General features: G+C 47.5%; 12 protein-coding genes across 12 annotated transcripts; 5 read left to right on the plus strand and 7 right to left on the minus strand.

The window, feature by feature from the left end:
• Positions 1 to 585: 585 nt before the first annotated feature.
• ARB_04571 (uncharacterized protein) lies at positions 586 to 1,228 on the minus strand (the record flags this gene model as incomplete). Its single annotated transcript, XM_003017643.1, has 4 exons — positions 586 to 699; positions 872 to 921; positions 983 to 1,087; positions 1,159 to 1,228. 4 exons carry the CDS (start codon positions 1,226 to 1,228, stop codon positions 586 to 588), a joined length of 339 nt encoding a protein of 112 aa, XP_003017689.1.
• Positions 1,229 to 1,547: 319 nt separating this feature from the next.
• On the plus strand, positions 1,548 to 2,270 carry ARB_04572 (uncharacterized protein; the record flags this gene model as incomplete). The annotated part of the gene is made up of 2 exons (XM_003017644.1): positions 1,548 to 1,958; positions 2,031 to 2,270. The coding sequence occupies 2 exons, from the start codon at positions 1,548 to 1,550 to the stop codon at positions 2,268 to 2,270; spliced, it is 651 nt and encodes a 216-aa protein (XP_003017690.1).
• Positions 2,271 to 3,850: 1,580 nt separating this feature from the next.
• On the minus strand, positions 3,851 to 6,353 carry ARB_04573 (uncharacterized protein; the record flags this gene model as incomplete). The annotated part of the gene is made up of 3 exons (XM_003017645.1): positions 3,851 to 5,542; positions 5,596 to 5,656; positions 5,761 to 6,353. 3 exons carry the CDS (start codon positions 6,351 to 6,353, stop codon positions 3,851 to 3,853), a joined length of 2,346 nt encoding a protein of 781 aa, XP_003017691.1.
• A 1,104-nt stretch (positions 6,354 to 7,457) lies between these two features.
• Positions 7,458 to 8,042, plus strand: ARB_04574 (uncharacterized protein; the record flags this gene model as incomplete). The annotated part of the gene is made up of 2 exons (XM_003017646.1): positions 7,458 to 7,542; positions 7,615 to 8,042. The coding sequence occupies 2 exons, from the start codon at positions 7,458 to 7,460 to the stop codon at positions 8,040 to 8,042; spliced, it is 513 nt and encodes a 170-aa protein (XP_003017692.1).
• Positions 8,043 to 9,117: 1,075 nt separating this feature from the next.
• Positions 9,118 to 10,204, plus strand: ARB_04575 (uncharacterized protein; the record flags this gene model as incomplete). The annotated part of the gene is made up of 3 exons (XM_003017647.1): positions 9,118 to 9,120; positions 9,184 to 9,932; positions 10,093 to 10,204. The coding sequence occupies 3 exons, from the start codon at positions 9,118 to 9,120 to the stop codon at positions 10,202 to 10,204; spliced, it is 864 nt and encodes a 287-aa protein (XP_003017693.1).
• Positions 10,205 to 10,353: 149 nt separating this feature from the next.
• On the minus strand, positions 10,354 to 12,426 carry ARB_04576 (uncharacterized protein; the record flags this gene model as incomplete). The annotated part of the gene is made up of 1 exon (XM_003017648.1): positions 10,354 to 12,426. One exon carries the CDS (start codon positions 12,424 to 12,426, stop codon positions 10,354 to 10,356), a length of 2,073 nt encoding a protein of 690 aa, XP_003017694.1.
• Positions 12,427 to 13,042: 616 nt separating this feature from the next.
• Positions 13,043 to 13,624, plus strand: ARB_04577 (uncharacterized protein; the record flags this gene model as incomplete). Its single annotated transcript, XM_003017649.1, has 1 exon — positions 13,043 to 13,624. One exon carries the CDS (start codon positions 13,043 to 13,045, stop codon positions 13,622 to 13,624), a length of 582 nt encoding a protein of 193 aa, XP_003017695.1.
• Positions 13,625 to 13,729: 105 nt separating this feature from the next.
• ARB_04578 (uncharacterized protein) lies at positions 13,730 to 15,644 on the minus strand (the record flags this gene model as incomplete). Its single annotated transcript, XM_003017650.1, has 2 exons — positions 13,730 to 13,779; positions 13,973 to 15,644. 2 exons carry the CDS (start codon positions 15,642 to 15,644, stop codon positions 13,730 to 13,732), a joined length of 1,722 nt encoding a protein of 573 aa, XP_003017696.1.
• Positions 15,645 to 16,586: 942 nt separating this feature from the next.
• On the minus strand, positions 16,587 to 19,932 carry ARB_04579 (uncharacterized protein; the record flags this gene model as incomplete). The annotated part of the gene is made up of 3 exons (XM_003017651.1): positions 16,587 to 16,936; positions 17,009 to 19,698; positions 19,775 to 19,932. The coding sequence occupies 3 exons, from the start codon at positions 19,930 to 19,932 to the stop codon at positions 16,587 to 16,589; spliced, it is 3,198 nt and encodes a 1,065-aa protein (XP_003017697.1).
• A 712-nt stretch (positions 19,933 to 20,644) lies between these two features.
• Positions 20,645 to 22,673, minus strand: ARB_04580 (uncharacterized protein; the record flags this gene model as incomplete). The annotated part of the gene is made up of 3 exons (XM_003017652.1): positions 20,645 to 20,772; positions 20,880 to 22,302; positions 22,449 to 22,673. 3 exons carry the CDS (start codon positions 22,671 to 22,673, stop codon positions 20,645 to 20,647), a joined length of 1,776 nt encoding a protein of 591 aa, XP_003017698.1.
• Positions 22,674 to 23,079: 406 nt separating this feature from the next.
• Positions 23,080 to 23,871, minus strand: ARB_04581 (uncharacterized protein; the record flags this gene model as incomplete). Its single annotated transcript, XM_003017653.1, has 1 exon — positions 23,080 to 23,871. One exon carries the CDS (start codon positions 23,869 to 23,871, stop codon positions 23,080 to 23,082), a length of 792 nt encoding a protein of 263 aa, XP_003017699.1.
• A 1,911-nt stretch (positions 23,872 to 25,782) lies between these two features.
• ARB_04582 (uncharacterized protein) lies at positions 25,783 to 26,907 on the plus strand (the record flags this gene model as incomplete). The annotated part of the gene is made up of 1 exon (XM_003017654.1): positions 25,783 to 26,907. One exon carries the CDS (start codon positions 25,783 to 25,785, stop codon positions 26,905 to 26,907), a length of 1,125 nt encoding a protein of 374 aa, XP_003017700.1.
• Positions 26,908 to 27,837: the final 930 nt, after the last annotated feature.

The following is a 27,837-nucleotide window of genomic DNA, read 5'->3' on the forward strand; positions in this document are numbered from 1 at the left end:
GAGCAGAGCATGGCATGGGAGAGCAGCGTCATTGCTAACAGAATCCCCCCGGTCCAAGACGCATGGTCAGCAAAGAGGAAAAGACGTCTGCCAGGTGGTTGCAATGCAGGAGCTTGGATAACTTTTTGTATCGTTTTTTGTTTCTTTTTCTTTTTTGGTCCGCTCGGTGCTGGAGAGAGGCTACTAATACAGAGCAGGTTGCAGGCAAAGAGAGAGAGAGAGAGAGCAGTGCACGGGCAGGGCAGAGCAGAGCCGAGAGTAGCTGACGAAGCGCTACTCTTATCCCTCCTTGGGCATTCGACTCAACTCGACAACTAAACGATGCACGCCAGTAGATATTTTCTTCTTTCTTCCTTCATCCCTCCCGCTCTCAGCCTAGCCAGGCGTGGGGTTTCCTTAGCGTTTGGTCATAGCAGCCATGAGCCCCGAGCACATCAGCGCAAATCAATGCACATCTATGCCTCACGGGTCAAGATGTCGGAGTCACCAGCGTCGAGGATGGCCATGGTAGAGCAGCGGAAAAGTTTACCGCAGGCAGTTCCAAGTTCAATCTATACGGGCGAACGTAATCAACGTTCCAAGCGGTTAGCCAAGCTCTCCAGCAATATCCCAGCACATGGTATACAAAAATAGCATGTGGGAGGGAAATCCCTTCTCAGAGCAACTACTACTCTCCAAAGTCACCATAGAGATAGTCCACTACGTGTAACTTCTTCGCAGAGCAAATGGAGGAGATAGAGCTGTCTTATTGCGTATTTTCCCCCACACGCGTATTCTGAACGAATACGCGCATCGAGTACTTCACTTTTTTTTTCCAGGATTTTCTTTTTTTTGGTTTTCAACAAGGAGATATAGGCGATTGAGTACTTACGTTGTTTCCGTGGAAGTGGTGGACTGGGACCTTGGCGAGCATAGCATAGTCTATATACGCAATCGGTCAGCGTCAGGTCTTGATATTTTCGCCGGTCTGATGATGACTTACACTCGAGCTCGGACTTGCGCAGAGGTGGGCAGTTTCCGGCGATGAGGATGAGCTTAGCCTTGCCAGAGCGGAGGGTCTTGAGGGTAGACTTGGATCCCATGGTGACTGTCATGATTGATCTCGTTAGCTTTCTGCATAAATATCTTCTTCACACGTCTCGAGGCGCAGCAACATACCCTTGCCGGACTTCATCACAAGCGCAAGGCGCGAGGAGAGGGTATCGGTGGTCTTCTTAGCCTTGGCCATTGCGACGGATGTCTGCTGTCTGTCCTCGTTGTCGAAAGAAGGTCGCGTTGACTGGACGTTGTTGATGCTTGCTGGTCAAACGAACGAAAGAAACAGGAAATAAAAAAAGATCGTTTTGTGGAAAGAAAAAAATAAGCGAAAGTGCGCTTGATGACTAATATATTATTATATAATCTACACGTGATGTAACTATTACGTAATCTAGAGATAAACAACTGGCGGGGTCGAAAATGTTGAAGCGCATTTTTGATAATATTGGAAGTTTTCATTATTTGCGATACCGATGACACGACCTGTAAGAAAGGCCACCGAAGATAGGATGGATTCCCCTACGCGCCTCACAATCCTCATCTCCGGGAGCGGCACCAACCTCCAAGCCGTGATCGATGCCATTGACGCCAAAACTCTCCCCGCAACAGTCGTGCGAGTCCTGTCGAACCGGAAAGACGCATATGGCCTCGAGAGGGCAAAGAAAGCCGGCATACCTACCGTATACCATAACCTACTAACATACAAGAAAAAACACCCAAACACGGAAGAGGGTGTCAAGAAAGCTCGGGAGGAATATGACACCGAGTTGGCACGGATAGTACTGGACGATAAGCCTGACCTTGTTGTCTGTCTAGGGTTTATGTATGTGCTATCAAAGAAGTTCCTGGATCCAATGGCAAAGGCAGGCCTGGATACTATAAATCTGCACCCCGCGCTACCGGGCGCATTCAACGGAACTGTAAGTCATGAGGCTTCCCGCATGGGCCTTTGTTTAACTATGATTGCTTAATATTCTAATTCCGAGCGGTAGCATGCCATTGAACGCGCCCAAGAAGCATGGCTAGAAGGCAAAATTGATAAGACAGGAGTCATGATCCATAAAGTCATTGCAGAGGTTGATATGGGCGAACCAATCCTGACACGCGAGATCCCATTTATAAAAGGTGTGGATGAAGATCTGGAGGCACTCAAGGAGAGAATACACAAGATCGAGTGGGAAGTGGTGATAGAAGGAATAAATATCATGATAAAAAGGATGGAGGAGAGGTAGCCCAAGAAATACAATAAAAAAAAAAAAGCACACGAGGAACCCAGTTGACTAGTTAAGCGTCGACATGGCCTGCATTATTTGCGCCGCTGCTGCGCTAGATTGGAAGGTCAGCTATTTGATAGTCGATGAGAACCCTACTATGTTCTGGTACGGAGCACTCCCCATAGGCTCTACAGAGCCGATTAAGTACTATGAACCACCAGGCTGACATGCATATCCCTTGTGCAATCCGTACATTCAGCTATGCCTGACTACACTCAACTCCTGACCGTTAACAACTCACCGTATATTTTCCTAATACTCGGAAATCATTCGGTTAAATCTCTTCCACGGCGCCTCGACTTCAACAGTTCAGATGCAAAAACAGGTGGCGTTTGCCATTTCCCTACAAAAAAGGGTGAAAAAAAAGGTCGCCACCAGTTTTTTCATTTGCTTTGATTGAAGTTAATTGGTCCCAGGGTAGCTATATAGTACGAAGTCTAAGGGAAAGGTTAACCATTCCTGGAATGTTGAAGAAAACGAGGGGATAGAATTAAAGCAAGAGAAAAGAGCTTATCTTGATACCCTATCGTCTCCCGTTCACCTACGGCAATTGATTTGGGCTTGACTCTTGGACCAGTTAATGATAGCTGGGGAGTACAAGCTGACTGCAGCCACCCGCTTTGCTTGATGAGTGTTTCGGCTATGAACCGGCTATGGAAGCAAGACAGATGCCGAGAAGGATCTATCTCATTACGGCTGGGCGGGCCTGGAGTGTGGCGTTATTGTGACAGTGCTGTCTGTCAGACCCATGGAGTGTTGGCATGACCAAGACCTAGCAGAGATGTTCATTAATGAAAGAGCGGTAAGGCTGCAAGGGCAATAGCCGGTTTGATGGGTTGCAGGGTACATGGTATGTTGAGTTTTACGAACGCTGGAGTGGGAGGGTGCACTGAATGTGAAAGGGCGTTAGCCCCTATTCAATAGCTATCGGGTACCCTGAATTACTTTCCTGCCCGATCACATCGAAAGCTAGAATTTTGAGACTCCTGTACCTGCTGCCGGAGGAATTATTTTCTGCATTAATCCTCTAGCTATCACTCTAACAGTCCACGTTACATTTTATTATCATGTCAGGCTTTTGAATTGGCTTTTTCATAGCCAGTAGAATAACACCAAGAGGTCGCTATGGGTGCCATAACGGCAGCTATCCATTCTATCAAATAATAGTGTACAGCGCCCTAGGTGTCTGCTGATCGCATACCAATTGGTATTCTACAGCTTTGTGGAACTTGTCGGGATTGAGCATTGATATTGTCATATTCAACTTTTGGTGCTAGATAGGAATCAAGCACACCTGCTTCCGTAGTATTTTGACGTTGATATACAAATGGTGATCATAACTCAAAGACGACAGGGGGTAGTCTCACTATGAATACATGGCGGGATAGGTAACCAAACCAGGGTGTTGTGGAAGGGTAGGGATTTTAAGGGAAGATAGATGTCTCAAAACTGAGAAATTATGTGCTTCGTAAATATTGGAACAAACACAAAAACTATTCATTAAACATGCCTTTTTTTTCCTTTTCTTTTTTTTTTTCTCAGCTTCGTCGAACTCCCTTTTTGGTTCCAACTGAAGTATGGCTCACGGCCACCCCGACTATGCTGTGCGACGTGTTGTCATCAAAAGGGGAGGATAAGGGGCTAGCTACTTCCCTTTCTTTGTCGCGCTTGATTCGATAGTAAGCTAGCCTTGCAAACCGACTGAGCTGAGCCCAGAAATGCCGACCGGCTTCATGAACAGATATTCTATCAAGTAAATCAACCGTAGCATTGCGAACTACCGAGTCATTGTGAAAGAGGCCCATAGAGAGATAGAAGAGACCGGCCTGTGTTTCGGGTATAACTGAAAGAAGTTGGCAGATAGAATTGTAATCTTTGATGGATTTCGAAAATGCAACATATACTGCCTTAGCATCCACATCGCTCAGCTTGAGTGTCCGTAGTCGATCATGGTGATGTTGAACATCTAGACCCTTCAATGGCTTTCCAACAAGATGCATTGTTGCAGTGTCTTGAATAAAATAGTAATATGACCGGGTGTTCCTCCACCCTTCAATTCGCGGTACCCAAGCGGCGAGTTCACGTTGTTTGGTGGCTTCATCGACCCAAACGTATCCATGTCCGCGTAGAGTTGATTCTCCAGAGCGCTCACGCATTGGAGATGAATCTGGCGGGGGCTCATCAGGCCCCACTATATCAAGAGCAGTTGCCCCATAGACTATTTCCTCAAAGGTGGCAGATATTCTTGTGAATTTGTTGATATAGGCACGCCATTTGGCTCGGATAACACCTTCACTATGTCTCGAAGCTATGCTCTTAAGGATATCATCCATGAACTGTACATCGCCAGTAAGGTCCGGAGGGTTGGAGGAACTACCGAGTAGAGACGAGGAGGAATTTTGGTTTTGTGGTTGGAAATACTGCATCCCTTCCGTTACCGGAGCAGCCTCAACACGGTTGCTAATCTTCATCCGTCCGCTAGGGAGGTCACAAAGAAGATCCCACCACTCATGATGGTTAGCAAATGTCGGATTTGTGACACCGGCCACAAAACCAGGCACTTTAATAAGTTCATCAATTTTCGTCAAGTCCGTGTATGGAAAGGCATGGCGAGTGAACCCCCGTAGTGTTCCTCCTGAAGCAAGGGCACATGTTGCAAGGACAGCTTCAGCAACCTCTCCAGATGGCCGATTATGCCCCAGGAATATAACACGTTTCTGAGTGAGCAGAGCATTTACCAGCACAATTATGGGATGTGTGAAAGGTCCGCTGCTTGTTAGATGGGGGTGCAGAGCAAAAGGTTGTGGGGAGGCAGCATGGGGACCTGCAAATGTCTGTATCAGTTTGACCAAGGAAAAATCACCCACGGTTTCCGGGGAGATTGCTGTAGGGACCTTGACCGGAATTGCAATGTCGTTGTAGACGATCTTAGATTCAAATTCATGAGTGTCGCGAGGCACGGTATATCGGGATGGAGGCCCAGCCTTTTGAGGATCAATGCCTTGACGTTCGAGCTCTGCTCGTTCGTCTGCAAGCCTCTGCTTAATCATCCTTTCAAACTTTTCCACAAAGAGATCTTTTGTCTCAGTTGACTGGAGTATGTGTCGTTCAAGGTAGGAAAGACACGGCATCAATGAAAGATCCATAGCATTGAGAGAATCATATAATTTGGCCAGAGTTTCCGGGAATGGGTGTTTGAAATAGTCTTCTAAGGCAAGGAGTAGCAGTGGCTATGGGAATTCGTTAGTGGAGGCCCAACTGTAGCCAACTGGGGAGAACGAACCTTGTATATATGCAGAAATGAGTGTCTTGTGCATATTGCCATTGCTTTAACCATTGCACCACTGTATCTGTCAGTATATCAACTCATAGGTAAAACGCATAATGTGGGTGATAATACCGTTTAACTGATGTGTCCTGTTTTGTATTCACAAGATTCAGGACGTACATCAGGGGTGGTTCATCATCCATGCCCGCACTCCCGGCATCGTCTTCCTCCGGATACTCCTGAGATAGGTCATCTCGACTTTTTTCTTCGTCTTGCTCGTCATCCCCATCCTTATCTTCCCCAAATTCAGGATCTTCTTCAGGCCCACCATTATCCTTGTGCAAAAAGAAGATCGTCCAATCCTGGCTGCGAACGTGTGTTTGATCAGGTAACATGAGCTCTGCCAGCATGCTCTCATCGCCACTAATGGCACTAGGATACTGATGCTCCATAATAGGCCCTCGGTCTACATCAAATGAGGCAACGAGAATGTACTCGACATGCGGTTCTGGAGAGTCGGCGGGGTACTGCGACTTGTACCTCCGTTTCTGCGCCTGAAAACTGCCATAGGAATGTACAGATCGCCGCTGTGAGGATTCCCCAGAGCTCCCAATTGATTTGTGGCTGAGAGACGTCTGCGATCGGTTCTTCCTTGGTCCAATAGAAACGGACTGATGCGGGGATATAGATGAGGGTGGGATGGAGGTGAATGAGGTGCCTCGGTCGTGAGAAGAGCCGTTGGTGGAAGGCCGTCTGGCCAAGGAGTTCGCCATGATTGAATATTGGTGGTATAATCAGAGGATTAAGGGGGCAGAAACGAGAAATTGCATTCTACAGCAGAGCAAGATGGTTAATCTCATGGCAGTCACCTTGGGCGCATAAGTCAACGTATTTCAGCATACCTCGCTATTGACGCAATGCGCTTATCGAGTGTTGGCTATCAATCCATCAGAAGCATGCGTGGATCAAGGAACATTTAGGGACGCCCCAGGAACAGCTTTCTCTCTCTCTCTCCATGCGATGCGCCATTCACAAGCAGAGGGTCCCTTTTCTTGGTTTCTTTTGCACTCGCGGCTATCGAGGCGAACAGCAGGCAGGGTTGGGATTGGCTGACCTGGCGCCTTCACATGGTGTTGATGACTAAGAAAAACGTGTACTGGAATAACGTTTTTGCGCCCGGATAAGGGAAATCATTTATCCGGCCCAATGTTTGTTGATTTCCGCTTTGGGCTCCCGGATAGTGCATCATGACTTGGGCTTATCAAAAGGCAAGATAACATCGAACGAAGCGAACCGCAAGCAACAAAAATTTGAGACGACCACGGCACCAATAACTATACGGCCATTATTCGATTGCCCACCCCATCATTGTTAATAATTGCTCCTAGTCAAAGCAGAAAGGAAGAATGGTAGGCTTAATTTGGTGGTGATAGTCAAAGTTATTCATTACGTACTGACAACGACTGCAGGGTACGCCGAACACAACGCCATATAAGCCGTCGCCTCTCTCCTTCGGATCCCCCCGTTCCTCTCCCTTCCGGCGCCAGTCGTTTGTCTCTTCACCGCCGCCTTCATCACCCGGACCCGTGATCCGGCCAAATATACCCGGAAGCCCGAGTAGCAGAGGAACCACCCCGACACATTCCCCTAGCAAATTGAGCCATTTCCAAGCACTAGAAAGAGAGAATGGAGATATATTTACGAACGGTAGCAATGGACCACGATCCTCCCCTGGCCCCAGATCACCGCAACTTTCACCTACAAAAGGAGCCAATGCTCAAGATCGGTTTTCAGCTATGGGAAGGCCCAAAACACCTGAAAGGTCGCCAAAAAACAACGATCTACTGAGCAAGATACCTCCGGCACAGCTGCGGGAGATGCGCGAGGCTTTCCAGGTATTAGATCGTGATAACGATGGCCAAGTAAACAGGGAAGATGTAGCCGATGCTTTAAACAACCTTGGTTAGTTGGCCAATTTTTTGACATTTGATTTATCTTTGGGCTATATTTTCTTGCTGACTCATGCGTGTTTAGGCGAAGATTCGTCTTCTTTGGCAACAGGCGCATACTTTCCGCCAAACGGCCCGCGATCCATCAACCTTCCAACGTACTTAAACCAGATCGCTACCCATCTAGCACCACTATCGTCTTCTCAAGAGCTCCTTAACGCCTTTGCAGCATTTGACGAAGACGACAGTGGTCAGATTGACCTGGCAGAGCTTCGAGATGCTTTACTCCACACCAGCCCCGAAGGAGACGAGAGACCGTTGACAGAGAGCGAAATAAACGAAGTCATACAGGGATTTACCGGCAGACGCGCATTTGGTAATAAAGGGAAAACTTCCTCTCTTACGGGGTCGAGAAGTCGAGCCGAAGTGTTCAGGTATGAGGAGTTTGTTGGAAGTTTAACTGGTGGCCCGGGAGACCCAAAGGCAGACAAATCAAAATCGAAGGAAAGCTGAATGTCATCTGCGGATTACCATAACGTGATAGTGTATTAATTGCATCGGCAGCTGGATAGCGTCACTTTTAATGTTTATAGTTGTGAATAATATAATGACCAAACCACTATACTATGTCATGCGGTGTTTTCATGGCGTACCCGAACCACAAACCGGCTCGCGGCGGTGTTCATATCTAAAACTTCTTCGCCTTGTATAGATCGTCAACTATCCGCTCCTGTTATCGGCAATCCCCTGCGCTGTCGTCGTTTTCCCCCCTTGCTCTTAACTGCGCGCCGGCACACCGCTTTAAACTCTAAATAAGCTTGATAATGCCAAGACCCTCTAACATCACCACGTGACCACTATAAACTGGAACCTTGGAAGCGACCCCCAGAAAGTTGGCTGGATCGCCCGACGCGCTGGGCAAAAATAGTCGCGATGAGGCTGGTTTTCGGTTTTCAGGGCAGGGGTAAAGGGGAAAAAAATCCATGACTTGCATGCCAGCCAGCCCTTTGCATATCGCGGTCAAGTTATCGAAAGCCACTCACATATACGTGCTCCAGGGGCATTATCTGGCGCCTACTATACGGCCCTGGTAACGGGGTCCGCCGTTTCTGACAGCATGCCTCAACCATCCCAACCTCGCGTCCCCCCAGTATCAGGCGGACTGCAGCCACCTCAACCCACTAGAACATTACGCAGATTCCAATCACACCAGACACTATCGACACATTCGAGTAGCCCGGCCGTAGGCTCCCGACCTCCGATCTTCCGAAATACAACGAGCATTAACACCCGAGAGGCATCGGCACAGCAGACGTCGGAGCAACCAGTAGCTGCCGCAACGACACCTGCAACAACTCATGGCCGTGGGAGGTCTAATAGCGATGTTACTGGAGCTGCGCCTGGAGCTGCGCAACCACGCAAACGACCCAGTGTCAATCGAAAATCAGGGTCAATCGGCTATCTCACTAGGCGTTCTGGGCTTGAAAATCTCTTAAGAGAGGGCCCTCCGAATAACAATCTTGCGATTGGGCTTGAAGAGTTGCGGTACCTGATTCTGTCCACAAGAGTCGATGCGGATAACGATGGGATGGTAAGTGAAATCACTCATCCTAAGAGGGCATCTGGTCACTGTGCTAATGTTCCATGATTGAAGTCAACTCACCGTATATACATTTGGCTCGCCCTCCTCGATATACCTCCTCTCCCAACAGACGAATACCTCTCCCTTGTCCACCGGGGTCGGTCACCGGCATATACCAAGATCCGTAATGACACATTCCGAACCCTAGCCACTGATCCATTATTTAAACGGAGAGTTACCGAAGCAAGTCTTATACGACTTCTCAATGCTGTGGCATGGAAGATACATGACTCCAAGACAGGAACTTCTTCGCGCCAGCTTTCTCCTTCACAGCAGTCAAACTCGAGAAGAACTTCATCTGTCTTCCTCCCCGATGGCCATGCCGCCGCTATTGATGGCCAAAGTCCGAACCCATCGGATTCCGCTGCAATATATGTACAGGGGATGAATGTCTTATGCGCACCGTTCCTTTATGCATCACGAAGCGAAGTGGAAGCGTTCGCGCTGTTCCACCACTTTATCACCCGTGAATGTCCCGGGTATGCCAAAAGTACCATGGACGGAGTCCACAAAGGAGTCAAGTTAGTGGATCGTTGCCTAGAAGTTGTTGAGCCAAAGCTAGCCAATCACTTATTCAGTAAGGGAATGCATGCCGAATTATACGCATTCCCATCAGTACTTACGCTGTGTGCTTGTACACCCCCACTACCAGAGGTTTTGCATCTTTGGGATTTTCTTTTCGCCTACGGACCTCATTTGAATATATTATGCATTGTTGCACAATTAATACGGATGAGGGATATTATCTTGGCAAGCCAGAGGTAAGTAGCTTATTCCTCTAATACTCCAATTCTGGGTACATTTCCTAACTCTTACGTAGTCCAAACAAAATCCTCCGGTCATTCCCGCCTATCGATGCAAAAGAAACAATCGCTCTGACCGTTCTAATTGTACAAAAAATTCCTGCGGAGCTTTATGAAGAACTACTTTTACACGCAAAATAATTTTGGGAGGTTCAAAGCCAGCATCAATGCATTTTCTTTTCTATGTTTCCATGCTACTTGATGATGATGATGATGATGACTATGACTAATAAACACTATTAAAAGGTATACATAAGGCTTTGGTTGCCCTTTGTATCACTTGCTTCTGAAAAAGTAGGAAGAGTAAAAAGTATGGGAAGCGGGGAACGATTGAAAAGCCTCGAAAAGGGTGTGTTCAATGTTAACGCTTGGTGCGGACCTATTCCTCCAGCAGTGGACAACTTGACCAATCATCCGTCCATTTTCTTCCATCTGCATGCCCAGGCCAGATACTTTTCCAGACCTTTTGATAAAACCGAGCTTGTGCAGATTGCTCAAAGAAGTGCTTCTCCCACGCAAAAATATCCTCCATCCTGGGCTCAAAAAGCATCCGCCATTTCTTGTCAACCTCTCTTGTAACCACTTTCTCGAAATTCATATCCCCATGTAGCCTCGTACAGAGCCAAGACCTACCAAGCCATCTTGTGATATCACCGAGTTCTCCGTTGAATACTCCACTTCCGAATTCTCCATGTCCCCAAGGTTGAAGTTTGAGGTATTGTAGCGAAGGGGATTTAGAAGGGTATCTGAGTCCGTTGGCAGTAGATATCATCCGGAATATGGAAAGCGCGAGGTTTGCGTCAATGGCGCAGTTTTTAAACGTTTCACGCATCTGATCCAAGGTTGCTACTGCATTGGAACTAATACATAGGCTATCGATGCCGGGTTTAGTGGACGAGGAATGCCTGTAGTGGATGACGCTAGAAAAATCAAGCCTCAGGATCAATTGCTTCAACCACTTGAACATGCCCAAAGTCCGGTAGATATCTACTTCATCCTTATTACCGTTGGTACGAGGTATGAGAATGCCAAGCGTCTGGAGGTTCGGGCATTGCCTCTGAATCTCTCGAACCTCATTATTGTAGAGGACAAATAAACTCGCTCCTGTCATGAATCCGCGAGACGCAATAAAATCCAGTTTAATCAGGGTATTACCATGCTTTTCAAGGATAACGTTGAACGTCTGTTCAGCGACAAAGCCAGTCAATTTCAATTCCTTGAGGGGAGGCAGGTTTCGTAGAAAATCAGCCATAACCCTGTCAAAGATTATGGTATCTGCGAAAGTGGAAAGAAATAATTTTAAGTTGAGAGAGCGAAGGGAACTAAACTTCCCCTCCACTGCCAATTGATCAAGGATTCTGACTATGCCAACACCATCATCGCTCATTATTCGAAGGGTTTGCAACTTGGAGAAATCCGTGTAGTGAGACCACTTGCGGAGTGTGGAAGGGGTTAAACTCTCTATGAATTTGAAGGATAGACTCCGGAGCTGTCCAAGTGGTCTGGGGATATTTTGCTCTGGTGGATTATTGATGAAAAAGCCATGCCATGCTGGCTTCGGGTTGTGTTGTATATTTATGAAAGCGCTCGGAACTGCCATGGACACATGTCTCAAGTTTGGTGCCAAACCAGCCACCATTTGTAGAATTGCTTCAGAGTTATAACAAACTCTTCCTTGGATATCGTAATCGGACTGATGTGTGCGTATGCTATATAAGCATGGAGATGTCGCAAGGGTATATTCCTCTAGGCTTATATCCCGGGGATAGTCAGCTGGCTGAAAGAGGCTGTGGAGGATAAAGTGGTGCATGTGAAGGCGACTCTTTGGGTGATGCTGGTGTAGTGCTAAAAGTACGCAGAGCGGAATTTGGTCTTCGGACGCGTAAATCAAGTCTTTGAGGCCTGACAGGCTCTTGATGAAGTGCACAAGGGGGCTCCAGGCAACCTCCTGGGCCTGCCTCTCTTCATTTGTCAAATATGGATTTTCACCAAGTAAAGTCACATCAGAGAAGACCTTCCTATCGCCATATTCCCATGTTGAATCGCTGTCGCTCTGGTCATCATAACCTGTGGCCCACTCGTCATCGTCATTTTCATCGTCTGCTTCATGGTACCCAAGGCTCATGTCTCGGAGTGGCCATTCTCCACTGTTAGAAGTCATATCCCGAATATGGATACTTCCGGTTATCTTCACGACCTGCACATAGTCAATGTACCCACAAGGGGTTAGAATGCAGCTCCATCGCTCCATGTCCTCAGCTAGTTTCTCCTTGCTTTCTAAGGAGATTGGGATGCGCCTAAACCTCTGTCTCGTTGCTGCAATGTTACACCATTTGCTTGTTAACGAGAAGGAAAACAAGCTTTTCTGGCTTGGGTCACAGTCCACAAGGCAGTCACAGACCATGCATAGAATATCTAGAGGCATAGCCCCAAGAGAGGGTGGGCGGGTCATTCTGGTCGCTGTCGGTATCAACTCAAGGTTAGTTATTGGTTGTTAGTTGTGCTTAGGTTTAGATTTCTCGGCGATGTAGTCTGCTAGTTATATATAGCTGTCTTAATGAATAGTGAATAGATTAGAAGTGAATAAACCACTAGGCTGAGGACACGTCTATTCACAACGTTTCATTCAATACCTCTTGCCTGATGAATATACTATCAAATAAATAGAGCTGGACTCCCTTTGAAGAAGCTTTTCTTTGTGTAGGAGAAGTGAGAAATGTCACCCTCGCTGCAACTGTTGTCGGGGGTTTGCTCCGACCCTTGCAGGTTGATGGGTAGTTCTTCCAATAAGCAGTCGAGTTAAGCTCATTAGATGTGGCACGGACCTTCAAAGCTTGATCCTTTTGTCTCCACAAATATAAGGTTTGTCTATCAAGGGAGTAAAAACGGGGGACGCCATGGTGAACCAGCAAACGCTCGAGTGAGTCTTAGTGGATTAAGATTAAATCATGGCTTGCCAGGGTCGGAGTAGTTAGTCCGCCTCCTAGCAATTTGCTATAGCTCATTTGTTAATTGACAGCCTTACACCTGTCCTCTTAGTGTGCAATAGTTGTTGGTGTATCCCAGGAATGTCTATAAAAGCAGAGATTCAGGCTCTTCATCTGGTAGCTTCTTTCTCATCATTATCTTCAGCTTGGGTAAAAAAGACCAACCTCCATATCCGAATACACACTATGTACGAACAGCCACCTCATCCCCTGAAGCAAAATCTTCTCACATATCCTAACCATCGCATAGTACTCCCGAAACTAACAACCGACAAAATGAAATTCACCGCCGCGACCATCATAAGTACGGTCTACGCCTCCACCGCCTTTGCCAGTAACGTTAGCTGTGTTTACCAGAAAGGCACCAAGGGAGACCATATCGTTGGGCTTAAGGGTGCTGTTCAGGCGTACGGCGGGCAATACCATGTCTCTGGAAGAAGCGGCTCTACATTTGCAACCTATGGAAGCGCCAAACTGACACTACGTCGTACCGGTGATCATCCCTCGGTAAACAGCTATACCGATGCTACTACTGTCGCGAACAAAATCCAAGAAATCATTGACTGCTGCTACAACCACGGATACACTGAGTGTGTTGGAAACGGTGACATCATCTCCTTTTCTGACGGCGGCCATATCAACGTGAACGTTGCCCACAACTAGAATGGCACCAAGAAAACATAAGGGACTGTGAGGATACAGAAGCAATGGAGGAGTTATAAAACAGGGCACAATGAAATTAGATAGCCAAACCTTAGAAATAGAAATCTAGTTTGCTCTGTTGGAATTCTTAAAGCAGTTTGTAGCCTTGGTTTCCTCTAAACAACATCGATGCGGCTAGTGGGGGTCATAAATTATAAAACGTATGAAGGCCAGGTCACAGTATCTCGGTGCAAACAACAAGCTCAAATAGATGACTGTTGGTAATTTAGTCTAATCTAGATGCATGTGCCTAAGTTTGTGCAGCTTCCCAGATACAGCGTTCACATAGACAAGCCCCTCCCAACGCACCCATGGCCCATTCACGTCTTTTCTTAACGGGAAGGCTAATATCGCAATAGTGATTTAGAATTTCTTCGCCTTTCGAGATACCTCCCTTGCTAGACCTGGATTCTGGACCCCATTTGACCCTCCCCTCATCGGTTCTAGCAGTAAAAGTGATCTCGCCACCCCATTCCCATCGCACATTTGGATCGCAGCTATGATTTGCTAGACACCACAGAGGATGTACAGCACAAACTTCAGGACCGCCATCCCATGTAGATAGACGACCAGATGCAGTCCCGCGAAATTTAGCATACAGGGTATTCAAGACCCAGGTATCATACCGATCTAATGATTTGAAGGGATCAATCCCCATCTCATCCAGAATACGCATAGGCTGGACGATATTAAGCTGAAAAGAAAACGGCAATGTAGCGGATGCTGGTCTTTTAGTGAAAGTTGTATCAAAAATATCATCTCCTTTGCCATCCAAAGAGGAGAAATCACCCCATATGTATTTGACTTCTGGGAGGTCAAGAGGGTGGATATCTTGAGTGGCTGCCATTGCAATGGAACGCTCGAGCAGTAAAAGGTACAGATAATCAGCTTTATCTTTTGGATCCGGGACATCTTTGCCTATAGACTCTAGCCCATCTTGCCCACACATTGCAGCGTGGTAGAGTTCCTGGGCTAGATCATGGCACGTTTGACTGCAGAATATAGTATCATGGCAATCTTCGCAAGCAACAGGTGGTTCAGAGGATGAGAGTTCTGGTAAGGGACCATTACAAGCATCGCATATATCATCATGCAGTCGATTTGTTGCTGTTAACATTGATGATTCATGCAATAGTATCTCGCCGGGAGCAATGTCTTCTTTCGCAAATAAGCCAAGTTGGATAGAAACGTTACCGCCTTCAAAAGTGATGTCTTCGCGTAAATTTCCATTCACAACACTCTCGTGCAAAGATGGTAAAGTTGTTGTACGAACCTCGCATTTGGGTGCTACCTGGGCCAGCCGTTCATTCAGATATTTTACAATCTCTGGTTTGTTTCGATCCGGTTCGTGAGTGTTCCATGGGTATAATGATCGCCGAGCGTGACCTTGAGCAGGAAGAGTCATAGGATCAAAGCCGGTTGAATTCACGTTAGTAGAAATGGCGGCTTCTTTGATGTTGTTGAGTAACAACGGTAGCTCTGTGTTTCGCATTTTCCCTTTAACCCCATCTGTAGGTAAATTCATAGCCTGCACACACATGTCATAGGCATCCCTCAAACACCCGCATTGGGCAAGAGATTTCACCAATAATTCGTAAACTTCAAAGATATGCTCGGCATATTCCTTATCTGAAAGGGGTTCGAACGCGGGGCTCTCAACATCGTGGCGGTTTCCGTACTCCTGAGTATTACCTCCACTCCCATCCAAAACCTCAAGCGAGCTCAAGTCTGAAAAAGATTCCAAATCAACTCGTTTTCGAGCCGGATATTCGCTTGTATCGGGGTCAATTACGGAATCGAGTAAGGTAAGGGCGCGGTAGGCATCAGCAGCAGCTAAGTCGGGAAAGCCAAGCGCCTGGTATGTTAAGCCGCGTTGAAAATGTCGAATCGGATTATAGGGATCAATGCGAATCATCAAAGAGCATTCTCGGCGCCTTTTCAATAAATCTGGCTCACATGTCTCATTTTTCCGTAGAGACATGCTATACTATTCCTTGGAACAGGTTTCCTGGTGGGGTAAGGGATAAATATCGAAAAAGAAAAAAAAGAATATCATGGGTAGTTTTGGGAGGCACAGAAATACGCATCAACAGCTTGCAGCTAGAAGATGACACGACATATGGGCGAACCGACGGAGTCTGTAGTAGGAGGCTTGCATATCACCTTACGGTGGCCACCACGGAAAAATTCACCAGTCACGTGATTGACCTGGCCCTTCTGGGGATCGTAAGGGGTGAGTTGACCCATGCGATTGTTAGAGCTCATTTTCATCACCTGCGCTGCTTTAGACATCTTAAGCTCTGTGGATAAGAGATAGCCCATGGTAAGCATTGACATAAGAAAGCCAGCTCCTTAATAAGTGCCTTAGGTGGTTATTGGCCTAGATGGCTGGCTGCAAGTTATCAAATGATTCCTAATAATATTATTGAACAGTTATGCAACTAGCTCCAGTGCATGCAAACGGCAGAAGTAAAGTATACCCGATGCCGGTTTGATGCACATTTCCATAACATCGGAAAAGGCAGTGAGGACGGGTATAGAAAAAGGTCAGAGAAAAAATATATTTCGAATTGCTAAGGACAATTGGTAGCTGCCTGGGGAGACATTTGAGTGGCTAATCACATAACCTATTTATATGAACACAAGCAATTAGTAACTGTGAATGCGACGCCATCTAGGTAAGGTTGACTTACAGAACAGTTCTCATCTAGCACAATCTGATGCTCGTCTCCCCCAGTGTGAGCGCCGGCAAATCCAAGCCTAACATTATGTCTGTCCCTAAGCGTTGCCGCTACACGGGCGAGCATGCTTCTCTAAATTTTATGAAAATTCGTCATGAGTATCGGAGCTACTTTCAAGATCAACGTGCAAAGTACGAGCACATGTGGGGTGGTAGCGTCAAGTGGTAAGATAGGCCTTTGTTTTAGAACAACGCCGCCCACTCGGCGAATGATAGTCCTCTTCGAAGGATAGTCAAGGGTTGCAATAAACGTACCGTAAGAAAGGCCTCATTCATCCCCCCTTGGCGGTCCACATCATTCCGGCTTAGAATCTGGTAGCTGTCATGCAAGCGTTTTCTACTTGCAAGTCCGGGGCTTCTCATATTTGTCTGGTCTAACGCACTCTCGACACCAACAGTTAGATCGGATTGGGCATCAGGGTCGGCAATGTTGATGCCATTGCTAGCATCGTCTTGTGCTCGATTATCGGGCGAAAATATTTTAATCGTCTGGTCAATTCCCGACACAGCGAGAAGGGGTTCGTATGGATGACCTAAATGTATTTTTAGTTATTATTTGCAGCGATCCCAAAGCCTTACTTCCTGCGGCAATTATTCTCTCGTACCTTGGACCACATTGACTACATCACTATCCCCATTGAGAATGTTGAGTAGATCCGATGTCTTTCGATCCCATATGAAAACGTTTCCGTCATCGCTTCCACTCACAACATATTCATCGTCCAAACCGAAATAGTTCACGTCCTTAACAGTCTTCACATTGCAATGGCCTTGGTAAACGTTGAGGTGAGAAGAACAGGGAACATGTGACTCTACCGAGTTACGACACGTTGAAGATAGTTGGGTGGATATTCCAAATTCATCTTCATCATCATCTTCCCTTAACCTTTCGTTCTCAGAGTCGTAGTCGCTGCTATCACTCTCACTCTCTGAATCTTCACTCTCTTCTTCATCATCCTCTTCAGATGAGCTTTGAATATCATGGTCCTCGACATCATCCCTGGAGATGGGTTCTCGATGTGAGTGCCGATTGTGGCGTGAGTGTCTATGCAGAACGCGAAGTTCGGATATTTCTTCTTCTTCCTCGTTGGGATCGATGTCCTCCTGTAGTCTTTCTCTTTCGTCATCTTCATCATCATCATCCTCTTCAAGCGTAGCTCGAAGGCCTCCGAAGGCACGATTGACAAATTCAAAGTTAACACCCTCACCAACGTCCATCAAAATGCCCCTCCCTACCTTTAAACCCCAGAATCGAGTGGCAGCACGGCGGTCTAGGGCAGATAGATTAGAATTATCCCTTGATATTTCTTCCCCGTCAATTGATGACATGGCTGCACCAGAAAGGTCTTCTAAAGGCAGTCTAATTGCCTGGGCAAAAGCATTCACTGCATGTGATTGAGAGGAAAATATCACGCGAGATTCATCAAGCTCGAATCTCGAGGTATCAACGTTCACAATAGGATTGTTCCCAGCCAATCCCTTCAAGTATGGTATCAGAATGGTATCGATAGCCTCGTCTGTTGCAGATTGCGGAATGGGGAATCTAGCAGCATTGCGACGTTCAGAAGGCCTCTCTTTAAATCCTTCTAGTAGGGCTGGTCTCCCTCCTTCAAGCCAGAGTACGATTGCCTTCAAGAAATCGTACCCAAATTGACTGCTATTGTCAATGATTCCGTTTTCGGTAGGAGCTGGTTCAATCTGGCGGAAAAATTGAAGCTGTGGGCTCTCACCACCCGATGCTGTTTGTATTCTACCACCAAGAGCCCTGGCTAAGGTGCCGGAGGCTTGAATAAACCGACGAGATGACTCCCTGTTACTGCGCAGAGCCTGTTGAAAAACAACATCTCCATGTGTAGGATTTAGAGGGTATCCCCAATTCCTTATAACGTCATCCATTTCAGGCAAATATGTCGCTGCAAGGCCAAGGACGGCAGTAAATGACGAAGTATATGGGGTGGGATCAGCCATCGACTGTTCCTCGACAGCCTCACGAGTGGAAGCATCGACCGAAAAAAGCAATTTTCGAACTTCAACCAGCCCCTTGGCTATTCGAAGACTCAACTTCTGGGCCTCGTTGAGAACAGATTCACGTGCCCTCTCAAGGACCTCCTGTGGGGTGTCAGCCAGGCTTGTCCCTGGAAGTGAGTCGAAAGGAATATCTTCGAGCTCGCCATTGCGGTAACGAACTCTAAAAGCTAGGTCTTCTGATTCGTTACTCTCAGGACGAAGCCGGGATTGGTGACGGGATCCACTGCTAGCAGAGCTGACGGATCGGGCTTTTCCTCGCTTCCTTTTCCTATTTTTGGATTTCTTAGCTCTTCCAGTACTTGTGCCATCCAAACATTCCCTGTTGTCATTGTCCTTATGGTCCAATGCATCGTCGTTGCGGACTAAGTCGAAGCTGTAAATATGTTCTCCAGACCAGCTGACAATCATCTCATTTGGGTTTGCATTGCTAATTTTGCAAGCTGTAATATGCCCGTTATCTCTCCTTTTCATCTTTTTCTGGCCGCGCGGAGCAAACCTCTTTACGCAACGTGTAGCCTTTCCCATGGCCTCGTTGTCATGCCGAGATTTTGGAGGATCGTGGCTTCCAGGCTGACCACGCTCGGCTTGTAAATCACGGCCTAGCATCCGTCTATCGTGTAGAAAGCAGTGGAGATGGGCACCTCCAAGCGCGATGTAGTGTGGCTGGCTGGAAGAGCAGGATATGGTATTCAAGTCGAGGTTGTACCGCTTGTAAGATATCAATGGCGGCGGAACGTTGGAGTCGTCATGTCTCAAGCCTGGCCTAAAAGCCATGAAGCCCTGGCCACCACGGGGAGATGGATATGCAGACGACGGCTGCCGTAGATCCCACTGTCTAACTTCCCCGTCCTCGGAGCAAGTGAGGAAATGATGAGGAGAATTCTCGGTGACAATTCGTTTGACTCGATCTGCGTGTGACCGATATACCCGGGAGTTCGTGTTATTCTCTGTCAAATAACGCATTCCACTGAAGAAATTACTAATCCTTCGTCTTCGAGCCGAGGTAATAGCAGAAGTCTCTGTAGCTGCAGATCTTCCTTGATGCTCGATATCAAAAACACGGACTTCGGAATCACCGGCGCAGGATACCAGGGTCCCATCGTTCGAATGTGGCATGAACTTCACGGAGAATATGTTTGCTGAATGGCCAGTAACAATTGTTGTGTTGAGGAAGAATGATGCTTCCGTCGATTCAGGTTGATAGGAGAAGATGTTTAGATGCTTGTCATCAGAGCCTGAAGCAAGAAGTTTCCCAGAGTTCGACCATCTATTGTTAGATATATTTCGTTAGCAATTCCGTCAACTGTGGCCTATTTAGATAAATTGAAACTGCACAAACGTACGATAAGGCGTTGACGCAACCATTATGGCCTCCTAGTTCATTGACTATATCCAGATCATCGATCCATGCCTTATCGCCGTAAAACCCACGAATGCTGGAGTACAGTGTACTATCACCCTGCTCTCGGAGAAGGATACGTTTATGAAGTGATGATTTCATCGTCAAATCGTCAGATGCCTCTTTCAGACGTTCAATTCGTACTAAGATGTATGCCAAACATTATCCGGGCTTTGTGCTCCCTAAAGCTGGTGCACACAACTTATTCGGAGTTTAGAATCGTCACGGTCGTCCCGAATAGCCTTCCCATCCGGATAGAAGGTGCAAATATGTGGGTGGCAAGGGGCTGAAAATCGCGGTGCTGATGCTGAATTAACACTTGTTCGGATATAAAGAGCTTGTCTAAATGGCTTCTGTCACACTCTATAGGGGCAAAGGAGAGATTTCAACCCCAGGCTTCAGTCTGGAATCATATGAAGCTCCACGCACACAAAAAGCAGCTTGGAGTAAGCTATAGCAGAGTCCAGGAGGCCACTTCCAGGCACGCCGAAATAGTGCTATTAGGAGAATTGAAACGCCACTGAAAAGGTACCGAGATCTCGCGTCTTCCTACGAATCGTAGACAGCCCCTGGAAGATCTCTTCTGCCTCGTGTCCGCAAAATCAGCCGTTCGAGATATTGTTCAGGATGACTTCTCGTTTGTTCGTTATTGCTCCCGAATTCGTGCTTTTCCGACGCTGTCGTCTCTTCTAGTTACCCCACAAGCTCCTGGTAGTTGATTAGATAATAAATCACGTGATCTAATGATGACCTCATCGTCCTGGCTTTATTATGTAATCTACATCTACGGGTCTGCAAAGTGTAACTGTCAGGATTAGTCATCCTCTTGTGTCTGTAGAACTCGCAGATGGCTCATGTTCCGTTGTGGACATGGGGCATAAGGCCTTTTTGTCCCATGGTCCTGTGGTCCATGTTCCGACAGTAACTTCTTTGTGCCATTCGCTATTGATTGTGCAGAATATCATAGGTAACTAGCAGCGTGGTGGTCATATCCATAACATCATGAGTTGGGCATATTCATCTATAGACGCATCATAACTCAGTCGTACCTCCAACACTCTCCAGCGCGCGTTCCATCCACAGGATTTCGAATTCCATAATCTCCATCTCAATGCTGTAAATCATATCCAGCTCCTCGATCATCGAAGATACCAGGGATTTATGCCCGGTAACAGTCTTCAGTAGAGCAGACTCAGAATAGTCAACTGGCCTGCCAAACTTATCTGTATCAGTCGTCTTGGGTATATCCAGATCATCCAGGTTACCAGCCAGCTGGGAGAGTTGCACCGATAACGCTGCAATGTCCTCCTTCCATTGTGGAGGTAAGGGGTCGATGAATTGCATCTCCCCGTCTTCGTCAATGTTTGACAGAAGCTTATCTCTGTTTACTTCACCATCATCCTTTAATTCCCTGCTCTGCTTGAGCTTGGCAACATGTTGGGTCCATTCTTCGAAGACTCCAACGACAGTATTATACTGGCTGTCCTCTGACTCTGTAAGGTGAGTTACCTCCTGGATAACTCGTGAGAGTATCCCCATCTGAATATTAAAGTCATGTCCACTGCTCAAGTTCCTCGATTTCTCTTCAAACTTCTTGACAGCTTGGAGATTCTGGTACTTATATCTCTCTTGTTCCCGCCTATAACTCGCCTTAACAGACTCGTGCAGCTTCCTATAATGCCTTTCGGCATGAGCTTCCCATTTGGCTTTTGTCTGAAGACCTTGTGAGTGTAGGACGTGAAGTTGTAGAAGCTCAGTTTGTAATGCAAGTGTCTGTTCTGGGGACAGCTGGTTTTCGGGAGGGGTGGGTGAAGGCGAAGGGTTCTCAAAAAGCGTCTCCGGTGAGTTTGTGGTGCTTTTGGAAGGCTTCTTAAGACCAAACCGCGCTTGATATGTTGGTGATGGAGCGCCTGCAAGCTTTGACCCTGGGTAGTACGAGCTAGGTCTGCCACTTGACTGCGGCCTCGATTTTGCCGTGTCGAGATTAATTATCTGGCTTTGATGCCTCGCATGCGAAGCAATATTGACTAACTTTGGCGCAGCTGGGTGTAGCAGTGACGAGGAGCGCATTTGTCTCGCCGGCGGTGCAGAGTTGGGAGGTTTGGCCAGGGCTCGTTTAGGTTCTGGTTTCGGCTTCGTTGGTGACCTGGCTCTGGAGGAACCTGGACGTGAATTTGCACTCTCAGAAGGCAACTGCGCAGTCCTTGTAGATTTAATACCTTCTAATCGGTTCTCCCCCAGCTGTCTTGACCTGACACTTTGTACCGTTGACTGCGGTATTTGTAGACTCTGCGGCCTAGGAATCGTTCGCCTCTGGGGCAGAAAGCTCTTCTTCTCCGGTATGCCATTGCTGCTTCCGCCACCATTCGCATTCCCATATGTAATTCCAAGTCCGCTACTGCTTTCGTAGTGTAAGATCTCCGAGCTGGTGGTTAATCGTCTGGACCCTGAGCTTCGACTGCCGAGCGGTAACTGTGATTGTTTGATGGGTGACAACGACAACTATTATTCCGCAGACGGGCATTTCAGTTAGCCTTCTTGGTCATTTCGACTTGAAAGGGGTCCGTATTTTCTTATGCTTAGGCTGTAAGGCTTGCTTCATCATGTTTTGCGCATACCGTTGAATCTCCGTTGACCGCTTGTTTTTTCTGAGGTTCACGAACTGATAGCGATCGTGTTGGGATTGGCATGACGTTCCAGCGATTCTTCTCTTGACTCGATGGATGTAAAGGAGCGTAACAATGGCCAGGAGGAATCAAGTAAGGAGAACGATATCCTCGAGAAGGGATAATGATACTAGGTGGTTGCGTGCAGTTGAAAGGTGGTTGGGGGCTTTGGCGCATCTTAGTCCCAAGTCCGAACAGGAGAGACGGGAGGATAGCAATTTAAATAAACGACCAAATACCAATATAGTGAGCAGCATTACACAGAGATCACATCGTCACAATTACACGCACGACACTATGGTAAATTGTATGGGAAATGAATATGACTTATATATCCCCGGCAGCTTATGAGACTTGTTATCTACCAGGCCCGGCGGGCAAAATGAAAAAGAGAGACAAATAATTAAAATAGTTGATCATGTCGTAGCTACTTCCTGTGGGCTGATGGCTGTTCTAACAAATATCCCCCATATTATACCGAGGAATTCCCATGCCTTTTAAAATTCCTGCCCGAGTGTATCGGCCCAACAGTTCTGCTCCTTTTTCCTTTAACATTCGTTTATCATAACATAGCACACAAGAGCTAGAGGTTCTCGCGCTTGGGGAACCTAACATGTTGGGAAGCGGCTGAGTCGGTGAACCAGCTAACCTTCTCACCAGCAGCAGTATTGACCATCGCACAGGGAAGCGATCTGCCCTCGCTTTGATCAAATATCTGGGACAGTATCTCCTTCTTGCCACCGCCTGTAGCGACGAAAGCAACTCTTAATCCGTGAGTGACTACTGGCAAGGTCAGCGTGATTCTCTTCGGCGGTGGTTTCGGCGAGTCTTCTATGGGGGCGACCCATGAGTCCTTCTCCAGCAGCAGTTCATGCCCCGGAAAGAGGCTGCAAGTGTGGCCGTCTGGCCCGCACCCAAGCAGAATAAGGTCGAAAACAGGCGTTTTGACACTATCCTTGGCGGCAAACGAGCGTCTCAGCTCGTCCTGATACTGATCGGCCACCTCCTGGATATCGTCGTTTAGCTCAATGGGGTGAACCGTCGGCTGGCCAAGCTGGTCTGTTGGTATCTTGTCGAGCAACTCCTTCTTCAACAGCCCATAATTGCTATCGGGGTGATCAAGGGCTACAACTCGCTCGTCCGCGAAGAAGATATCCCACGAGGCAAACTGAGGCGTGTCTTCATCCGTTCCGTCACCGGGAGCAAGCAGAGAGCTCGCCAGAACCGCTGGGAGCGAGCCGCCTGAAACGGCGACGCGGAAGGTCGAGTGTCTTGCTAACGCGGCGTTCTGTGATTGCAGCACATACTTCCTAAGCTGTTTCTGGAGGTCGCCCGCTTCGGGGAACGAGTAGAGGTTGGGAGAGCCTGCCGCCATGATGCTGTGTGTGGTATCAAGCTGGCCGTTGGTTGTCTCTGGCTATCGCATCGTCCGCTTCTCTTCTCTTCCGTCCTGCGCTTGCTTCTTGCTTGTTTTATAGAGCAGAGAAGGCGATGGCGGGGACCTCTCATAGGTCACGTGGATAGTCGTAGTTAGAGACGCCGGACGTCAGACGTCGAAGATGCAAGAAACATCACGGACATGATGGACGCCCAGGGACAAGACAAGACATGACATGACGAGACACGACGAGATGAGCTGAGCTGAGATGAAAGGGAGGGAGGACCGTGGACGCCTTCCTCGCAGCAGAGTGCGGTCTACCTGGCGTCGTCTGCCACGATTTACGGGTGCCAGCCAGCCAGGGGGGGGTGGAGGGGGGTTTGCAATACTGGATGCCCGTCCACGGCGGCCGGACCATCTTGCATCACTATCTACGGAAGCCTAGGCATTCGATGGCAGGATATGTTGGCTGCTGCGTAAGTGCCTTGACCGGCATGTATTCCAACCAAAGAGTCGCCTACCCATGCGAAGGTCAGAGGCCATAGAGTCAAAGCCGCATAGCCTGGCGGCGAGAGGAGCCTCGACCATGGTATCCAAGGCATCCCAGTCCGGAGATTCGCAGTATTATATATAAATAGGCTTGACAAGGCGACCATGGCGATTGGCTACCTATATTGTTATGGTAAGTGTACCGTTGTGTCTACCTGGATCACGCATCTTAGAGCTGCAGGGCTGGCGGAACCCCCGTGTATCCGTTATTAATCGCTCCTCGACCGAGCCTTTTGCCCTGCAAACCCAAGTGACAATTGGTTGATACGGAGAAAGCCAGTAGTGAGAATGTTGGATGCTGCAAGTTTTTAAGCGAGGGCCGTGCCTTGAACCAGGAGTTTGGGGTCTTGTCTCGAAACTAGCGATTCTGTGCAGCTTCCGCCCAGGCACGGGCTTGGCCTCGTGGTGGAATTCTCTGGAAGACGATGATCTGGGATTGACAGTTCAGTGGCATCTTATCACTATGGGGCCGAGATGCAAGTGAGATATCGGTTCATTGTCCCTTTGACATCTAGTGATTACATCATATTGACCGGTGTCTCCATAGCTCTAAGCTTTCTCTATACGGAGAACGATGGCCTTTTTCCTCATCTCCGGCCACAGGACCCTGTCAAGATGTGCCTGTAGGAAGCGATTTCATCGGCCAGGCAAGGCGACCGAAGTAAAAGCAAGTGGAGGCCCCATCTGCGACTAGCCGTCCACTAAAAGGGACAGCATGCGAAACCCCTGGAAAAGAATAATGTGTCAGGGCCAACTGCACTACAACACCCCGTCCGCAGCAATTCCTCCAAAACCAGAGGCAAAAAAGAAAGAGGACACGAAGAGGGGAGGAAAAAAGCAAACATCTCTAACACCCACAAAGGCAAAGTTACCAGTAAACGGGGGCTGCCCTGTCAGGGACAGAGGTCCAACGCATTAACGAGCCAGTCGAAATTCCTTCGGCCAGCTGAGAATCTAGAGCCGGTGCTAACGCCTTTCATGCGAGCTTCCGGGCAGGCGGCGTAAGGCCAGGCCCAGGGGCTATATTTATCATTCCCATCCACACCTTCTTTCTCTCGCTCCCTTTTCCTCTTTCCATTTTTTCGCCCTTTCACCAAGGCGACAGCTGTCCTGTCTGTCAGGGCCGTTCATTCGTTTAGTTATTAATTATTATCATGGGCAGGCCAGCCCATGGAATTTTATTCTCTCTTTTCGTCCTGCTCCAAGGCGCCATTCTTTGATCGACACGCTCGCTTACGACCCTATGACATCCCAACTTCAACATCTACTACGCCTTAATCCAATAATTAATCCGCTAGTTCCGCATTTGATACTCCATACTGAGTATAGGAGTGAAGGTGAAAGACATCTAAGGGTGGGATGGCGCTTCGTCCACGGCTGCAGCTTTTCCCGCCAACAACTACCCTCGTAGCCGTCATATCTTGGGCTTTGATACTTCACCTGCTGGTGGCTGTAATAATACATCCCGCCAGCGCTTACAGTATCAGGGCTTTGCCAGACCCAAACATCGCGCCCGGTGACACTCTTCTAGACAACCGTCAGTTTGGTTCTGGTCTGGCTGTAGAACTACGGCCGATCAATGTCGATGCAGGCCTATCAGCGCCAACAGACACTGCTAATAATAATATCGTCATCCAACACCAGCGACAAAAAAGGGACTCTCCAGACCGTGAGACAGCCACTCCAACTACGAAGCCTTCAGTCATCTTAAAGCCATCGCACTCTGGCGATCCGGTAAAAACCAGTATTATCGTTGCATCCCCCACAGTTTCCGTCGGCCCTGCCCCTACCGCCTTCGATACCAATCGCAGCGAGAACACAACCACAAGCTGCATGGAATTTTTTGACAGCTTTCTGTCAAATGCCACCTTCAATGACTGCATCCCCATATCCGTCCTTCTCACCACATCCAGCTCCTTTTTCCAGAAAACGAAGACCTTTTCCTCCATCACCCAGACTCTTGGTTCGGCATGTGCTGTAGATGCAGATAAATGCACCTCCCTACTGTCTTATTACGCCGAGGAAATTGGGAAGAAAGGTGTCTGCAATGAGGACCTGACCAAAGGAAACCCGTTGGTCATTGCTGCCAAGACTGGCTTCCTGGCATACAGAGCTATGCGTGATGCAACATGCCTGACGAACCCAGAGACGAACAACTACTGCTTTGCAGAAGCAATTACTGACCCCAGTATGACGGCGAACGTGTACATCTACCACCTCACCTTGGGCTATTCCCTTTCTGCCGGACGACCAAAGTGCGGGAAATGTCTACCTCCTACTATGAAAGTACTTCGTCAGGCGGCCGGAAACAAGCAGCAGCCTGTTTCAGAAGTTTATGTCACGGCTGCAACTCAAGTCAACGTTGCTTGTGGGCCGAACTTCGTGACTGCTTCACTTCCTTCAGGCGCATGCTCGAGCTTCCGTCCACTGCCATTTTCTCTTATGTTCTTACTCATCGGCATCCTAGGCTTCTTCCTTTCTTGACTACCATATAACTATTCATTTAATACCCTTTCTTTTTTACACATTTTCTTTATTTTCATGCGAGAATACCCAGCCATTGTGAGCCACCATTTACATTCATGCCTCTCTACATTCTCGAGCTCTTTCCTTTTCCCAACTATCTTTGAATTTTCGTTACCGTGTTACTTGCCTGGCGAATATGGAGTTTTTCTTGATTGCACAAGCGTACGAAAAAAGTGTATTTCACTATCTCATTAAGTAGTGGAGTATAGGACTGGACAAGGTCGGGTGGGATATTTGCATTACTTACTGCATTTTATAATAATATATTTTCTTTGCCTTCAAACGTAAATGCAAGTCAACCCCCATGGACGTATAGTGGTCTATCCATTGGATTCCGACTTTGCGAAAATTCTACCTTATTCCCAAAACAGCCGGCCGTGCTTCGATATATTTTCGAAGAGGTTATCATTAGATACCCGCCCGTCCTACCAAATACCAAATGCAATGCAACTAACGCACGACAGATCTTGGAAGACAAAACTGCATGCTGAAACTTGTGTATATTAGGAATGTTGGACGTAGTGGGGCAAAATGCCTTTGAGAGAGAAAAAAAAAAAAAGATCAGGAAGCCCTGTCAATTCATAGGAAGGATACCATACTCAGGCCTCTCGAGTTCCTGTCTAGTGAATGGAGCTTCTATACCTAGTTCCTGGGTGTCGATACTAATGTCAAATTCACGAGCCAGAAGTAACTAAATAAATGCTGGATGAACCACGTTTAAAAACTTCGGACACTACTTTTCAACTGTACTACGGCTGGACTAAAAGCAAATCACAACTACCCATACTGACAAGAAATCCCATAGAACGACAAGGGCAAAGGTGAAGTCCTATGTATGCTAATCTTATAGTCAACTGGCAGACAGCACCTTTATCCGCCTCGGAGTCA

This window comes from Trichophyton benhamiae (genome assembly GCF_000151125.1).
Source record: "Trichophyton benhamiae CBS 112371 chromosome Unknown contig01293.0, whole genome shotgun sequence".
Classification (NCBI taxonomy): Eukaryota; Fungi; Ascomycota; class Eurotiomycetes; order Onygenales; family Arthrodermataceae; genus Trichophyton; species Trichophyton benhamiae.